The 18,867-nt window shown below is 34.3% G+C and overlaps 1 protein-coding gene across 8 annotated transcripts in view; it reads right to left on the reverse strand.

The window, feature by feature from the left end:
* Positions 1-18,867, reverse strand: part of DMXL1 (Dmx like 1) — a 169,501-nt gene that overhangs the window by 83,279 nt on the left and 67,355 nt on the right. For all 8 annotated transcript variants that reach the window (XM_036903236.2, XM_036903234.2, XM_036903230.2 and 5 more), the window contains exons 16-21: positions 17,676-17,795; positions 17,174-17,395; positions 13,489-15,174; positions 12,142-12,249; positions 1,180-1,349; positions 544-641 (exon numbers count right to left, since the gene is read on the reverse strand). In XM_036903236.2, coding sequence (XP_036759131.2) covers positions 544-641; positions 1,180-1,349; positions 12,142-12,249; positions 13,489-15,174; positions 17,174-17,395; positions 17,676-17,795 — 2,404 coding nt within the window. The remainder of the gene's footprint in view (positions 1-543; positions 642-1,179; positions 1,350-12,141; positions 12,250-13,488; positions 15,175-17,173; positions 17,396-17,675; positions 17,796-18,867) is intronic.

Consider the following 18,867-nt stretch of genomic DNA (forward strand, 5'->3'; position numbering starts at 1 on the left):
ACTCTGGATTCTCCTACTATCTTCCTCCCGCAGTCTTTTTTTCAATGCTGAACTATTTATGGTAATTATATTCACCAAATCTTGCTGAGGAGAAGTGAAAAAAAAATTCTAAGTGACCCTATCTCAAGAATGGGATATAAGGCTTCAGGAGATGGGCAGTTTGGAGGGATAGTCTGGTCCATGAGCTCTTAATAGGGCAAGGATAGTTGCCTGTTGTAGACTCCAATTCATCTTTTTTCCCACAAGGAAATTTCGAATTCCTGATTTAGGTCTTTGTTCTACTGAAGCATCATAAGAACTTCTCAAAACACATGAAAAAAAGGTTTTCTGGACTGATAAATGTGAAAACAAACTAAAGCAACCCTGTCAAGATTCCTTGACTCTGGAAAATACCTGTGAACTCTCTATTTTCCCTATGAAATCTATCCTTAAATACAAAAGTAACTAAGAATAGATATGAATTACACTAACAAGAACAATGAATCTTTACTTCACATTCCTCATGAAAAGTTATTCATTTTAAAGTACAGTTTTCTCACCTACCTATATAATCCCCAAATCACAGCTTTCTTTTTCATTGCAAGGTAAAAAATGGCAGCATCTAAAGGATCATTCTTTCTATAAAAGGCTGCTTTGGCTACCTATAATTAGAAAATATTGGTCAAAATTTCAAAGGAACTGTTTTTAAGTGAACAAATAATTTCCCTCATATGCAAGACTGCCACACATTACCTATTTAAATGTTCAATACATTTTAAAAATCTGTGCATGAATGAGTGCATGTAAACACACACACACACACACACAATTTATGTAATAATTTCAAAAGTAATTTGTGGTGATGGTCTCCAAGAATACAGTGAAATGGAAACACAGGACTATACTTTTCATTACAAGCTTTTATGTACTATTTTGTTTTTCTAAATGTGTGTGTGTGTATGTAAAATCACATATACACTACTAAACAAATGGGTCAACTGGCAATTTAAGAATTAGAATACAGATTTTTAAAAACTGTATTAACATGTTATTTTGCAATATACTAACAATTACAAGTATTTTACTGCTTAAATTTTAAAAAAAAAGAGAGTAATAGGAGAGGAAATATGGAATGTCATTTAAAGAAACATCTATACCACAAGATACTAATTCGCTTTTATACCAAAATAAAACACTTACCTTTTCTATACATTTGCGTAAGATGCGGGTATTCCGGACCCACCACCCCACACCCATAGCTCTTAGTTCAGACCAAGTAGGATCATCTTTCTGCATTGCTGGCAACATGTTCAGCAATTCTTCTTCTGCTACTGAGTGAAATGCCCAAGCAAAATGACTAGTAGACAGGCCTAGAGAAATGTCAAAAGTAATGTTTATAAGAAATATAAACATGATTATATAGTGATTATCAGAAACATATGTTTCATATTTGCAAAAAAAAAAAAATGTCTAAACTTTATGTGAGATACACAGTTATAACAAAGTGTTTAGGGTTTGAGGAAATATGTTTTTTCTATTGCTTCTCAAAACAACTCTATCACTTCAATATTTCCTACAATGAGCATATATTTTCTATAATTTTTTTAAAAACATAAGAAAAATGCTTATGGCAAATGCCATTATACTAATATTTCTGTTCTCTATTTATTACTCATAATCTTTTCTTAGAAAATGCGAAACACTAAAGCATTATTCTACATGGATTCTTCCTCAAAGCTGATTCTCACCGTCGTTTTGTCAACATTTCTTTTGTGGATATACTTCGATAGAATTTAAAAAGCACCAAGTACACAGGATAGCTTGGTGAACAGAACTTTCAGACTGCAATGACTCTAGAATCTGAATGTACACATTAAATTCCAGCTCCATCCCTAACTAATTATATAACTTTAGGCAATTTACTTAACTTTCTTGATTCCTCAATTTCCTCATTTACAAAATGTGAATAATCATAACATCCACCTTATTACTTATTTTTTAGGATTAAAAGAAGTAATACTGTTAAAGCGTTTAGAATAGTACTGTATCTGGCACATAATAACTACTATTAACCAGTATCACTATATTAATAAGATACTTTTATATTTATACAGCATCATATACACCAACAATTCTCCCAACCTAATGGCCTGCACATGTGGTGTTCATTGTTTGGCTTCTATTTTGCCTTTTTACACTACATTTTGTTTAGTACTACTGAGTGCAGTAAATGAATAAGATGTGGTTTTGACATAAATGGACTCAAATTTTTAACCTAATCTGAAATGCCCATTATATTCAAATCTTTGGAAATAAAGAAATCTTTTTTAAAAAATAAACACACAAAGACTGGACTAAAAGATGGTAGCGTGAGAGGTGAGACAGAGACCTCCTCCTAAAAGCACAAATAATATGAAAGTATAATTAATACAACTAATCCTGAAAGAGCAACAGGAAAGAAGGCTGCGCCAGACTGCATACACCTGGAGGAAAGAACAGACCTCATGGAACAGGGTAACATACCAAAGCCGTGACCTGGCATGACCCAAGCCCTTCTCCCACCCCAGCCAACCAGTGGGAGGAAGAGAAACGGAGTGGGGAGGGAGTGGAGACCTGGAACTGATGAACACCTAGCCCTGGATATCTGCTCTGGGAGCAGGAACTGACACTGCATGGTGCTCTGGTGATTAGTGGGGTTGGAAAGCTAAGTCAGGTGGAATACCTGGAGAGACTGAGATTCCAACACAAGAGACCCAAGGAAGACTACACCAAGACGTATAAAAATTAAAATGGCAAAGAACAAGGATAAGGACAGACTATTAAAAATGGCCAGAGAGAGAAAAAAGATCACATACAAAGGAAAACCCATCAGGCTATCATCAGATTTCTCAGCAGAAACATTACAGGCCAGAAGGGAGTGGCATGATATATTTAATGCAATGAAGCAGAAGGGCCTCAAACCAATAATACTCTTATCAGACAAGATTATCATTTAAATTTGAGGGAGGGATTAAATTATTTCCAGGTAAGCAATAGCTGAGAGAATTTACTTCACACAAACCATCTCTACAGCGTATTTTGGAGGGACTGCTATAGATGGAAGTGTTCTTAAGGTTTAATAGCTGTCACCAGAGGTAATAAAACCACAGTAAAGAAGGTAGAACACTTAATCACAAAGCAAATACAAAATTAAATCAGCTACCCCCAAGGTCGGTCAAGGGACAGACAAAGAATATAGAATATGATACTTAATATATATATAATGCAAAAGGAAGAAAAAAGAGGGGAAGAAAAAAAGAACCTTTAGACTGTGTTTGTAATAGCATACTAAGTGAGTTAATTTAGACTCTTAGAGAGTAAGGAAGTTACCCTTGAGCCTTTCATAACCACGAATCTAAAGCCTGAAATGGCAATAAGTACATACTTATTGATAATCACCCTAAATGTAAATGGTGTGAATGCATCAATCAAGATATAGAGTCAGTGAATGGATAAAAAAACAAGACCCAACTATATGCTGCCCACAAGAGACTCACTTCAAACCCAAAGACATACACAGACTAAAAGTGAAGGGATAGAAAAAGGTATTTCATGCAACTAATAGGGAGAAAAACACAGGTGTTGCAGTACTTGTACCAGACAAAATAGATTTTAAAACAAAGAAAGTCATAAGAGACAAAGAAGGACTTCACATCATGATAAAGGGGTCAATCCAATGAGAGGATATAACTATTATAAATATCTATTCACTGAACACACGAGCACCTACATATGTGAAACAAATACTAACAGAATTAAAAGGGGAAACAGAATGCAATGCATTCATTCTAGGAGACTTCAACACACCACTCACTCCAACGGACAGAACAAGCAGACAAAATATAAGTAAGGAGACAGAGGCACTGAACAACACATTAGAATAGATGGACCTAACAGACATCTACAGAACACTCCACCCAAAAGGAGCAGAATACACATTCTTCTCAAGTGCACATGGAACATTTTCAAGAACAGATCATATGCTAGGCCACAAAAAGAGCCTCAGTAAATTCAAAAAGATTGAAATTGTACCAACAAGCTACTCAGACTACAAAGGTATGAAATCAGAAAGAAATTATGCAAAAAAAATGAAGAAGACCACAAACAAATGGAGGCTTAACAACATGCTCCTAATTAACCAATGGAACAATGACCAAATAAAAACAGAGATCAAGCAATATATGGAGACAAATGACAACAATAATTCAACACCGCAAAATATGGGGGATGCAGCAAAGGCCTTGCTAAGAGGGAAGTATATTGGAATACAGGCCTACCTCCAGAAAGAAGAACAATCCCATATGAACAGTCTAAACTCACAATTAACAAAACTAGAAAAAGAAGAACAAATGAGGCCAAAAGTCAGTAGAAGGAGGGACATAAGAAATATTACAACATAAATAAATAAAATTGAAAACAATAGTAAGAATAAATGAAAGCAGGAGATGGTTCTTCGAGAAAATAAACAAAATAGATAAACCCCTAGCCAGAAGTATCAAGAAAAAAGGAAAGTCTACACACATAAACAGAATCAAAAATGAGAAAGAAAAATCACTACAGACACCACAGAAATACAAAGAAATATTAGAGAATACTATGAAAAATTATATGGTAACAAACAGAATAACCTTGAAAAAATGGACGAGTTTCTAGAAAAATACAACCTTCCAAGGCTGACCCAGGAAGAAACAGAAAATCTAAACAGACCAATTACTAGCAATGAAATTGAATTGGTAATCCAAACACTACCTAAGAACAAAACCCCTGGACCAGATATTTAGTGAATATCAAATACCCATTCTCCTTAACATTTTCCAAGAAGTAGAAGAAGAGGGAATACTTCTAAACTCATTCTTTGAAGCCAGCATCACCCTAATACCAAAACCTGGCAAAGACACCACAAAAAAAGAAAATTACAGACCAATATCCCTGATGAACATAGATGCAAAAATATTCAACAAAATATTAGCAAACTGAATTCAAAAATACATCAAAAAGATTATCCATCATGATCAAGTAGGATTTATTCCAGGGATGCAAGGATGGTTCAATATTAGAAAATCCATCAATATCATCCACCACATGAACAAAAAGAAGGATAAAAATCACATGATCATCCCCATAGACGACATAAAAGCATTTGACAAAACATCCATTCATGATAAAAACTCTAAACAAAATGGGTATAGAGGGCAACTACCTCAACACAGTAAAGGCCATATATGACAAACCCAGAGCCAACATCATACTTAACAGCAAGAAGCTGAAAGCCTTTCCTTTAAGACCAGGAACAGAAAAGCAAAGACAGGGATGCTCACTCTCTCCACTTTTATTCAACATAGTTCTGGAGGTCCTCGCCATGACAATCAGACAACACACAGAAATAAAAGGCAGCCAGATTGGTAAAGAAGTCAAATTGTCACTGTTTATAGATGAGATGATATTGTACATAAAAATCCCTAAAGAATTCACTCCAAAACTACTAGATCTAATATCTGAATTCAGCAAAGTTGGAGGATACAAAATTTATACACAGAAATCTGTTGCACTAATGATGAACTAGCAGAAAGAGAAATCAGGAAAACAATTCCATTCACAATTACCTCAAAAGAATAAAATACATAGGAATAAACCTAATGAAAGAAGTGAAAGAGCTATACTCTGAAAACTACAGACACTCATGAGAGAAATTAAAGAAGATACCAATAAATGGAAACACATCCCGTGCTCACAGATAGGAAGAATTAATATTGTCAAAAAGGCCATCCTGCCTAAAGCAATCTACAGATTCAATGCAATCCCTACAAAAATACCAACAGCATTCTTCAACGAACTAGAGAAAATCATTCTAAAATTGATATGGAACCACAAAAGACTCGGAATAGCCAAAGCATTTCTGAGAAGGAAGAATAAAGCTGGGGGAATTAAGCTCCCTGCTTTCAAGCTCTACTACAAAGTCATAGTAATCAGGATAATTTGGTACTGGCACAAGAACAGAAAAATAGACCAATGGAACAGACTAGAGAGCCCAGATATAAACCCAACCATATATGGTCAATTAATATACGATAAAGTAGCCTTGGACATACAATGGGGAAATGACAGCCTCTTCAACAACTGGTGTTGGCAAAACTGGACAGCTACATGCAAGAGAATGAAACTGGATTATTGTCTAACACCATACACAAAAGTAAACTCAAAATGGATCAAAGACCTGAATGTAAGTCATGAAACCATGAAACTTTTAGAAGAAAACATAGGAAAATCTCCTGAATATAAACATGAGGAACTTTTTCCTCAATGCACCTCCTCAAGCAAGGGAAACAAAAGCAAAAATGAACACATAGGACTACATCAAACTAAAAAGGTTCTGTAAAGAAAGGATACCATCAACAGAACTAAAGGCATCCTACAGTATGGGAGAATATATTTGCAAACGACATATCTGACAAGGGGTTAACATCTGAAATACGTAAAGAACTCACATGCCTCAACACACAGAAAGCAAATAACCTGATTTAAAAATGGGTGGAGGATATGAACAGACAATTCTCCAAAGAAGAAATTCGGATGGCTAAGAGGCACATGAAAAGATGCCCCACATCACTAATTATCAGGGAAATGCAAATAAAAACCTCAATGAGATATCACCTCATACCAGTTAGGATGGCCAGTATCGAAAAGACTAAGAACAACAAATGCTCAGGAGGATGTGGAGAAGGGGGGACCCTCCTACACTGCTGGTGGGAACGTAAGCTAGTTCAGCCATTGCTGAAAGCAATATGGAGGTTCCTCAAAAAACTAAAAATGGAAATACCATTTGACCCAGGAATTCTACTCCTAGGAATTTACCCAAAGAATATAATTTCTCAGATTCAGAAAGACATATGCACCCCTATGTTTACTGCAGCACTATTTACAGTAGCCAAGATATGGAAGCAACCTAAGTGTCCATAAGTAGATGAATGGATAAAGAAGATATGGTACATATACACAATGGAATACTATTCAGCCATAAGAAAGAAACAAATCCTACCATTTGCAACAAAACGGATGGAGCTGCAGGATATTATCTTCAGTGAAATAAGCCAGGTGGAGAAAGACAAGTACCAAATGATTTCCCTCATTTGTGGAGTAAAACAATGAAGCAAAACTAAAGGAACAAAACAGCAGCAGACTTACAGACTCCAAGGAGGGACTGGCAGTTACCAAAGGGGAGGGGTGGGGGAGGGCGGGTAGGGAGGGAGGGAGTAGGGGATTGTGGGGTATCATGATTGGTGCACATAGAATGTGGGGGATCATGGGGAAGACAGTGTAACACAGAGGAGACAAGTAGTGACTATGGCATCTTACTACACTGACGGGCAGTGACTGCAATGGGGCATGGGAGGGACACGATAACATGGGTGAATATAGTAACCATAACCACATTGGTTTTTCATGTGAAACCTTCGTAAGTGTATATCAATAATACCTTACTTAAAAAAAAAGAAATACATTAAATTCACAAATATAATTTGATATGTTTAAGGGAACTTAGCCATATTATAGAAGCTCCCTTAAAATTTGCTAGATTTATAAATGGACTTGTAGCTTAAGAAAAAATGTATAATATTTTAATAAATCAAGTATCAATCCTAAAAAAAAAAGCACATAAAAAAACTATGCTATACCAGGTCACAGTACAGCAGCTGGAAATTACAGGGAAAACCGGGTGCACTAACCCCCTGGGCAACAGCTCTGAGACCCCTCACGGAGGCAAACAGTCAAGCAGCCCCCCCATCCATCACCCCACCGGGCGCTGCGAAAGCAGAGAAGCAGCCTGAGACAAATTCCACCCACAGAAAGGGAAATTTCTCCCTCCCGGCCAGGCAAGACACAAAGACCCACTCTACATGCAATTACCCAACACAAGCCACTAGGGGTCGCAGTTGCCCCAGTAAAGAAAGGCCAGTAGTAAGTGAAAATTTTGGCCTTCCCAGCTGACAGTCAATAGCACCTGTCAACATGAAAAGGCAAAAAAATATGATTCAGACAAGACTAACCCAGACAGCTTCGGCATCTGCTACATCTTCCCCTGAGAAGGAATCTGGGGAGATAGATTTAGCCAGTCTACCTGAAAAAGAATTCAAAACAAAAGTCATAACCATGCTGATGGACTTGCAGAGAAATATGCAAGAACTAAGGAAGGAGAATTCAGAAATAAAACAAGCTCTGGAAGGACTTCAAAACAGAATGGACGAGATGCAAGAGACCATTAATGGACTAGAAAACAGAGAACAGGAACGCAGAGAAGCTGATGCAGAGAGAGATAAAAGGATCTCCAGGAATGAAAGAATTTTAAGAGAGCTAAGTGATCAATATAAAAGAAATAATATAAGAATCATAGGCATTCCAGAAGAAGTAGAGAGAGAAAAGGGGATAGAAAATGTCTTTGAAGAAATAATTGCTGAAAATTTCCCCAAACTAGGGGAAGAAATGGCCTCTCAGACCACAGAGGTACACAGAACTCCCATGACAAGGGATCCAAGGAGGGCAACACCAAGACACATAATAATTAAAATGGCAAAGATCAAAGACAAGGACAAAGTATTACAAGCAGCCAGAGAGAAAAAAAAGGTTACCTACAAAGGAAAACCCATCAGGCTATCATCAGACTTCTCAACAGAAACCCTACAGGCCAGAAGAGAATGGCATGATATACTTAATGCAATGAAACAGAAGGGCCTCGAACCAAGACTACTGTATCCAGCACGAATATCATTTAAATATGAAGGAGGGATTAAACAATTCCCAGACAAGCAAAAGTTGAGGGAATTTGCCTCCCACAAACCACCTCTACAGGGCATCCTACAGGGACTGCTCTAGATGGGAGCACTCCTAAAAAGAGCACACAACAATTAGTACCCTTCTTTTTTTGCTAAGGTGTTTTTCTTTGTGTGTTCCTCTCTCCCCACTTGGACAGTGGCATACTTTCAATTGCCTTAAAATAATAAACAAGCAAAGAATGATAATTTTAGCTTTGCAAAAATAAGCTCATAATGAAATTAAGTATCACAGTAAATGTGTGGGTTAGAGAAATAATCATCAAAGTCAGTTACTGTGAAAACCCTTTTATATCCAAACCCTTGCAATGAACCTATGGGTATTCGATTAAGAGCTTCAGTGTAGCTAAAATAATAATATCTTAGATTTGTAAAGTGTGAACATAACATGACTAATTAGAGGTAACAGACTGTTATCTCAAACTATGATTACAAAGAAATTGATAACAATTCTAGTATTAACCAATCACTTATATGAACAACCTATGTATATATTGAGAAAAATAAAATATATACTTACAACAATTTTTTAACAAATTGCAAACTTGGGGACCTATGGAAGAAGTAGATTTGTTCTCATTTATTCATTTTCTGCATGAATGTATGACTCACTATTTCACCTTCCCTTTGAGATTTTACTTTTCTATCCATTTTCATCTGGTGCTAGAGTAAAGGTTATCCTGAGACACATGGTCAGTCCTTAAAATCTTTCCAGGACACTATCATCTGCTCTCACCATCAAGAATCCATTGTTCAGTGCTGAAATTCAAGATAGATCTTCAGAATGAAATTCAAAAGAGGAAATGGCTTTACTCAGCAGGTATACTGGTAAAGTTGTTTAAAAATCCAGTCTTTAAGAGGATAATGGAGATAAGGCTTAACTGAGGAAACAAAAGTAAGGTGGATGGCATTCTCCATTAAGAACAACGGTACTCTAGTGAATTTACCAACTAGTTGACATGGCTTTTACTGTAAAGTCCCAATGAACATGATTTAAAAATATTGCCAAGCTTGCTGGAATCTTGAAGATGAGAGTTTATGAAACTATGAATGTCAAAGTCAGAAGACATTACCAAGCATCTTAAGAGGATTATGTTTATTGTTGATAGGTTTAGTTTGTATTGAACCATACAGGAATTACTGTTTATATAAATGTGTATACTTTATCATCAGTTTGTCGAGCAAACATACTTCTGTTCTCATCAGAATATAATGAATTTTTTTTGTTATGTTATGGTCAGGTTACTAATAACTTTTCTACCTCTATGGGTTTAATATTTATGGATAAATGATAAGGATGTCTGAGGTAGCAAATCCTTATTCAAATAATTCAGTTAATGCTGACATTAGCCTCCATAAACTACCTTAAGTTGGAGAAGAAACCATTTTCAAAGGAGGGGTTTCTTAAATGCCACCAGAGTTTACTTGGTAGAAGGTGCAGGTGGGACTTTTATAGGTGAAGATAGATTTTTCCCTAACTTTTCTTTTTTTCCCCTGTACAAGACTCTCCTATTAGATGAACAAAATAAAATGTCAGTCCTATGAATTTTCCCTGAATAATCACCTCCACACACATGAAATGTCATATTTGAAGGCTATTTCTGGTGGCATCATCTGCAATAAGAAACCTGTATCTCTTTAAATAAATCATCCATTGGTGGCTTGAGTAAACATAAATTATATGTAAATAAATATAAGTAGGAACTAATTTAAAAGGAGGCATATCAGAGGCATTAAAATGAAGGTTTCTGTGAACTGATTTGCACTGACTTTTAGAATGCATTATATATTTATATATTTTGTTAAGTACAAAAGCAACATGTAATATAATGTATTTATCATGCTGCTTTCTTTTGACAGAAAAAAGTGACTCTCGCTCTCTCCCCCTCTCTATCACACACACACACACACACACACACTACACTCCTCAACCAGGTCCAAACCCTAGCTCTAGCACATAGTTCTAATATAATCCTTAGTTAGTTTCTTGCACTCTCTTCCATAAATTCAAGTGGCTGAAATACAAAATAAGTCACACTTTAAAAAACTGTCTTATCATGATTCTCCCAAGAGTTTTACTAGTTGATATATATGTAACCTGGATTTTTAAAAAAGTAGAAACAGGATTCTCTCCTTAGTTTTCTTAGGAGAGCACAAAAATTTTAGGAGAAACTCATTCCTTTAATGATATGCAAAACAAAGTATTTCAAAATGTCCTTTATGTATGTCAAATGAATAAAGGTAGGTAATTGATTTTCTATTGTTGAATATTGGAAATCATCATAACGCTATGGTTTTCTTTTTTTTTTTTCTTCCCAAAACTTCATTTAAGAATGACTATAATACTCAGAAGCCTACAAATTTAAGTAAAATTTCACATCAATGATAAAAAAAAAAAAAAAAAAAAAAAAAAAAAAAAACTATGCTATAAATGGACTATTATTCTGTATTATTTTTACATCTCTATTGTCTCTCAAACAAGTTCAATAATTCTTCATAAATAATTAAAGAACCTGACTTAGAATTTCAAGCTTTCCTGTTTTAAAACTAAATGCAAAATGAAGGGAAGGAGGAAGCAGAAAGAAAAACAGACAGAAATGAAAAGAGAGCAAGAGACAGAGACCGGTAAGGAGAGGATAGCTTGTGGAGTCCCAATAGCACTGTTTAAATCTATAGATCCAACAATGCTAGAAATCAGCATTTTTGAGCTTCTTGGGCATTGAGCCAATAAATATCCTGTCTTAAGTTACTTTCAACTTGGGTAAAGTATTTCTGTTACTTTGAGAGTCCTGGGTTAACAGTAAATAAGAGTATCTGAAATGTTATTAAACTAATATCTGAAATACACATTAATGTTAACAGTTTTGGGAGTCAGTGGATTTTTACTTCGTGTATTCTGTACTCTTTTTTAGTAAAACAATTAAAAATTGAGTATATATTATTTCTACAACAAAAATTTTATCCAAATTTTTGGGGAAAAAACTGAATTAGGTAAGTGTCAAAAAGGAGGAGAAAAATATAAAGAAGGTATTAAAGAGAATGAAACAATACTAATTAGCCTTTAATGTGTGATGCATTTGAAAACATAACTTCTTCATTAACGTTTTCCATCTACCAAAAATATTCCAGTATTTTATTCACAAAAAATTAAATGGAAATAAACATTTAAAAAATAAATGAAGGAAACAGAATGCACCAAATTTGCCATCATTATATCTAGGCAAAAACAAACTTAAATGTTCTGATGCACCTCTTCTATTTGCCTTACTTCACTTCAATAGATTGCTACCAAAATCACCTTGGTGAAGAAGTTGAGCTCGATAAACTGGCAGGGAAGTTGTAAGAAAAGTATGAAGTCGAACAGCCAAAAGAAATTTTAATCCACATTCATCAAGAGTTTCTCCACCTACAAAAAGAAAAAAATTTACTTATTTTTACTTGTAGAAAACCATTACATTAGCAAGACGCAAGCAAACACTAATAATTCTGACAAGCAGTGTATGCTACAGCACCTAACACAGGAGCAAAACATTCTGAAACTGACCAGGGTTATAGGTTTAAATATTATCTAACATTTCTTTTTTCCATACAATTGTAAATTACAGACTACTTAAAAGTAGTAGAGTTAAATAATTTGAAAAATTATAAATGAGAGAATGAACTGATTCAAGGTCTATGACATTTTTTTATAATCTGACCTCCTTTAATATATGATTTGAAATGAAAAATGTGACTGAATTTTAATAGTTTAACCTTCTGTGCAGCATGTTACAATATTTTCCATAATGACTGAAATTGTATACCCATCCCAATAATCTGCTGCTAACACTGGAAGAAATAGTTGTATGGTGGAAGGGCCATATTTTTACTTTAAATGATTAAAAACATAAAACATCTATAAAATATTCACATCAAAAAATAATACCTACTAGTAATAATTTTTATTAAAAGTGGTATAATTTATGACCAACTTACTTTTTTCTTAAATTTAAAATTTTTATTGTTATTTTTTCTTCAATTTACTCCATATTTTCCTTTCAAGCATAGTTTGAAGGATGCAGCCTACTGACCTGTATCTGGTACATAAGGCTGAGGTTGTTAAGTTCAGACCGTATTAGAGATTTGACAGGAATTTTACATTCAAATTTGTTCATAGTTCAGGAGATTAAGAGGAAAAAAATGCTCTCTGGTTAAGGAAAAGACCTGATTACATTATTTTTATTTTTGTTATTTTAGGTAGGAGAATACATTAATGTTAATTTTAAAATACCATAATAGTTTAAAAAACCAGGATAATAGTGAATTAATTATTACAACATGAGAAAAAATAAAGCAGAAAGCACCTTTTATTTATACCTAAAAAAATAACTTAGTAAGAATGACAACTTTTGCCAAACTCAAAAGCATTCAGTTGGATCTCTAACACTAGGTAAAAATGACTGGCATAATGAATCTGTCACTTTCTCAGAGGACTATGATTTATGGGATAAAAAGTATATATTCAAGTAAAAACTATTGTGAAGTCAGCAATGACAATTTTAAAAACCTTCAATGGCATCATTTTTATAAAAATTACCTAAGATTATTTGCTTTGAAAATAAGTTGAACTATTTTTCCTCCAGTCCTGTACCCAATTTAGTTTTACCTTGGCTTCTGTCTCTGCTTTCTCCAATATCAGTGCTGGTAGTTGCAATTGTATCTGCTAAGGCCATCAATGACATCTGCTCCATCCGGCTGAGTCCTGGTAAACTAGAATGAAGTAAATGGCCAGAAAGAACCTGAGCATGCTCAGGACCAAAGTATGTTGGACTATATTGTGAAAGGTCTATAACCCTGGGCTTTGTATTTTCTTCATCTGTCTCTAACACATGACTGTCAGTCATTAAAGCTGAAGTCTGAAAAAGCTCATCATAATTTTCTTTTGACAACTGGTTTGAGTTATTTAAGGTATTCTGATTAACAGATTTCTCCACAGATGTGTAATAGCTATCATCATCTGCTGCAAGTAAGGCATACAAAGGAAGTGGAGGGACAGAATCTATTTCTGTGTAATCTGTATTTTCACTTTTGTTGAACGCCTGGGGATCTCTGGTGGTGCTTCCACTAGCACTGATGGTGAGAGACCTAAGGCGGCGCTCATGATTGGACTCAGCTTCATTCAGAGCCACAACTTCCCCTGCAATGCACTTGACAAGATGAGATAAGATGGCCTTCGCTCTCCGAACTTTGCCAAGATCCATGAGTTCCAAAAGCTGCAAGGGATGGTACTGAGGTAAAGTTGGGGAAAGAACATGAGCTGCTTCAAAAAGACCTGAATCTTCTATATCCACAGAAGGATCAAATGCAGTTTTTTTCCCACAGATTTTCTGTGCAAGACTAGTCATGGATCGAGTCAGAGTTTTCTTTGGAGGATGTAATCCAGAACTTGATGAATTACTCTGCTTTATTAAACTTATTATAGACGGAGTGCTCCCACTGTATGAATCTGTTACAACAGACTCTTGTTTAGAAGATGGCTGCCACTGGGAATATACATGCATTTCACAATCCATTCCTACCACCAAGATGCCATCCCGGACCCATGACAAAGAAACAGGAAAAGGTGGAGAGCCTTCTACAGAAGAAACTAAGTCCATTCTTCGTAATAGTACGAATTTAGAAAGAGGCACAACTTTAGTACCCTCCCAGATAGGAAATGCCAGGCTTTCCTTACCAGTCTGTTCTTGTACCTTGCCAGCCAGAGGTCCGTACATAAAAAGTTTTGATCCAATTCCTACAGTCAGGATATGAGAGCCATCTTCTCTAGACATCCAGTCTAAGTGAACTAAATGCTTTGTGTTTGATGTGATACTCTCTTTACTGGATAAAAATAACTCTTGTTTATTATAAGCCACTAAATTGCTATCAATACTAATACCAGATTCCAACACTGTATTTAACTCATCTAAATGAACTGTCTGTTCAAGGACCCAACACGAACCTCCTGTAGACTCACACTCAAAGATACTGACATGCATCACAAAGTCCTGAGAAGATCTACTATTAGATGCAGGCTGCTTATATGCTACTGCTAAGCGATTCGTGTGAGCACAGCTAACTTCTACAGGCCTACCGGGTACAGTTATACTACTACTGCTCTGAAGTCCATCTTCAATAAGTAGTGGCCATTCTTCCCAAATATATACAAGATCCATTTTTCCATTCTTTGATGTGGCAGATTCTCCATCTGTTACTCTGCATCTCCAGAACCTTACTTTCTCATCTGAGCATGAAGTTGCCAATAAATAAGGAGCACTGCATACAGGATATATGGAAGAAGAACTCAGATGTCCTAAAATAAAAATAATCCATTAACAAAATGTTAAATTTGGTTAAAGATTTCTCTTTCCATGTACTAAAGGTTTTAGTCTTTTGTGTAAACTACTGTTAACCACATGACAGTCTATATTTAGTTTAAGGGTCAATAAGGATCTTTAAATGACATTAAAAGGCATATAAAAAGGACAATATTACCAAAACCTAGAGACAAATGAGAACTTTGAGATAATTTACTTCAATTGCTGCATTTTATTAATAAGGACCCTAAACCAAATGTTAAGTACCTTATGCTTAATCAAACAGCTAGATTAAGACAGAATTAGAAAACCTGAACTCTAGTACTCAATTCAGCCCAGTATTTTTTCACAACTCTTTGCTAGTTTTATATATTATTACAAATCTATTTTTAAAGACATTAATACATTAAAAACATTTTTGTCTCTTTAATATTTTTTAATAAAACTTTGTGAATGGCCCATACTTACGTAAACATTAACAGGGCCCTGTATGATTGAGCTGTATTTGACATAACTGATGCTAAGAAGATTCCTAAGTAGGACATAATGTTTGCTTGGGCTTAATGTTATTATATACTCATTTCTTCCTAAACTAGAGGTTAGCAAACTTTTCCTTAAAGTGCCAGCTAGTAATAAGTTGCTTTGCTAGCATAGGGGTCTTGGTTGCAACTACTCAACCCTGCCATTGTAGAACAAAAACAGCCATACACAAAAGTAACCAAATAGGTGTGGCTGTGTCCCACACTTATTTGCAAAACAGACAGGTGGCCCATAGTTTGCCAGCACTGTCCCAAACTTCTAGACATAAACTACTAATTTTAATGTGGAACATTTATCATATTTTAAAAGCACATTTCAACACAACTGTAATAGATTTTTTTTTAAGTCCAAGGGGACTTTAAACAATCAGTGTTGCCCATTGGTTTCTCTGAGCTGAAAAGAGAGTAAGAGCTTACTCTTCCCAATAGTGTTAATTTTTAAAAAATTGTGAAGACCAGGAAAAAAATCTTTTATGGTATGCTACTGTTTTAGCCAAGCAAAACAAATTTCTTCTTTTTCCTTAGGACTGCTTTTCTTTGTTCATACCCAATTTAACCCAAAGTTTAAAAAAAGGGATTTCTTTTAGAAATATCTTCAGTTTCTCTTACATTTGCCATATTATTTTAGCTGAAATTTAGTAGTTCTGGCTAAGGATAACAGGTCTAAAATTTTATAAGTGAAAAGGTCATTCTTTTTCAATCTTTAACTTTCCTTTCCTTGCATTAACGCTTCTTTTACTAAAATATACAAAGAAGTAGAATGTAAAAGTTATCAGCACACCGTTAGTATCACCCAGATCCTAACTTCACCAATTAGAAAGGACTAAGTACCTGAAAACAACATGGCAAACTGAAAAGTATTCAAACTAATCACAGTGGGAAAAAAAATGGCAGAGAAGTAGAAAAGACCAAAACCCACACTTTGACTATGAAAATGAAAGAAATGGGTGATAAAAAGACCAAGAATGTTTATTTTTAACAAGTTCCCATATAATGCTTATACTGCTGGTCTGGAGGCCACATTCTGAGAACCGCTGCCCTAGGATAAGGGTAATAGATATGTATCAGGAGCCATTACTCAGGATCCTTCACAACACATGACTCCAGGAAGCCATCACCAGTATCAAAGCTGCTAAATAAGGTGTAACCTTGTTATCTCCTCCCTAGAAACTTTCACTTTGTCTTCACAAAATGATAATGCAAATTTGTTTTAGAAACCAATACTTAAAGAACACCACTGGCTGAAATATGTCAGAGTAATCCTAAAACTGAGAAATTAAAGTTTTCAATTTGGTAAATATTCTTTCCATTTCTGCTTCTGTGTGATTTATCAAAAGGTAACTGCACCTATTTTAAATACTTAGTAGAAGACTCATAAATTATTTTGTTAAGAAAAAAATACCTAGTAAACACTCATGAATTACAGAGTTTAGTTTCTTTTCACAAAATTACAAACCTGCTGATGGCTTAACACTTATTATCTCAACTCCTTCTGGCAAATGCAACTCTTGGCTATAAACCATTTCTGAAGACAGTGTCAACTTGCTGGTACTCTGGAGATTTGCTCTGCAAGCCTGATACTTCTGTGAAAAAGGAGATAAGATCTTCTCTGGAGAAGAAGAATAATGTTCTTCTAGCTGCCAAACTGCTTCAGAAATTTTTGTATCTACTTTTTCATCTATAAAACACAAGAAAACAACCAGAAATCAGGGTGAGTGGAACCTTATAAACATTAATAGCTATGTCTTATAATCTAAAACTGTCTTGTAAAAGATAAAAAAGTAACCATATTAATATGATTTTTTAGAGCAAGAAAATCAGACAATCCTTTGGCTTTTTTAAGTAACTGAATAAACTACAATTACCATCATGCAGTAAAAATCGTTTTAAAAATGTGTCTGAACTGTCTAATCATATAATTTATTAACTTAAACCTAAAGTTCAAAAAAATGACTTACCCAATGAGACAGGAATGGATTTTAAATGTAAATTCCACATGTGTAACAATGAATGGTTATCTTGGGTACACTCTATTACAATTAGGTAGAATTTTTCAGAAAATCCCTTAGGTGAGTTGCCTGTTGATTAATGAAATTTTTCACTATTAACATGAATAAATGATACAACTTATTAAATATACCAAGCTAAAATAGCTGAATTTTTAAAATAATTTAAAGTTCTTAAAGTCCTAAATACAAAGTAGCATTATAGAATATAATCAATTTCTTTACCATATGAATTTTTAATTAACTTAAAATCGCAGCAGTTATACATATGCTATGCTTAAATTTCATTTTTGAATGGACAGACTTATAAAATCATATATTATAGTCATCACCATCACATTGTTCTCACATTGATTAGACCATGATAAGTAGGAAATTCCTGATTAGATAGGAACTATAACATAGGAATATGATACTTTGTCAATATATCATGACAAAAATTGTGTTACCAAGCATATTTCAAGGTAAGTTAAGTTCCCTAATGGAATTACCTATTAATGATGTTTTTAAGTACTCCTTATACAACATATTATTCAAGAAAAATTATCTTAGTCAAAACTGCCTAATTTAGGCAGCACATAAGTTGCTCAGAATAAACTAAAAGGAAAAAAGAACCTATCTAAAATATATCATTAAGTCAGTGGTTCATTATTGCTTGAAAAAAAGGAATTTTTAATGACAGACTTTAAGTTTCCTTTATTACAACCTAGTCTTCATTATGTACAAAATTATGTAAAGAAAAATTACATTATAAAAACTATATAAATCAGAACATATAGAAAAAAATCAAAGAGTAACTATTGACAGAGTGTATAATGATTCTGTCTTTTTAAATTTGCATAGGAAAGAAGTTTTCAAAGGAACACTAGGAAAGAAAGATAAATCATAAGTATCTTAAATCATATTATGTTAAAAGACAAAGAAAAGAAAAGGTAACTTTAGTAATGTGTTCTGGGTATTAGGCATTTAAATTACAAGAATTACAAGGAAGGAAAGGATAAGAGATTATAAAAGAGGAAAAAAACACAAATAAATCTATTTTTGATAATTTCACTAACAGGAAAGAATGCCCTAATAATGAAAATATCTGTAAAACATTTCTTTTGCTCTTGATATTATAGCAAAATAAGATGAAAACATAACT

The sequence above is a fragment of the Manis pentadactyla genome, chromosome 13 (genome assembly GCF_030020395.1).
Source record: "Manis pentadactyla isolate mManPen7 chromosome 13, mManPen7.hap1, whole genome shotgun sequence".
NCBI lineage: Eukaryota > Metazoa > Chordata > Mammalia > Pholidota > Manidae > Manis > Manis pentadactyla.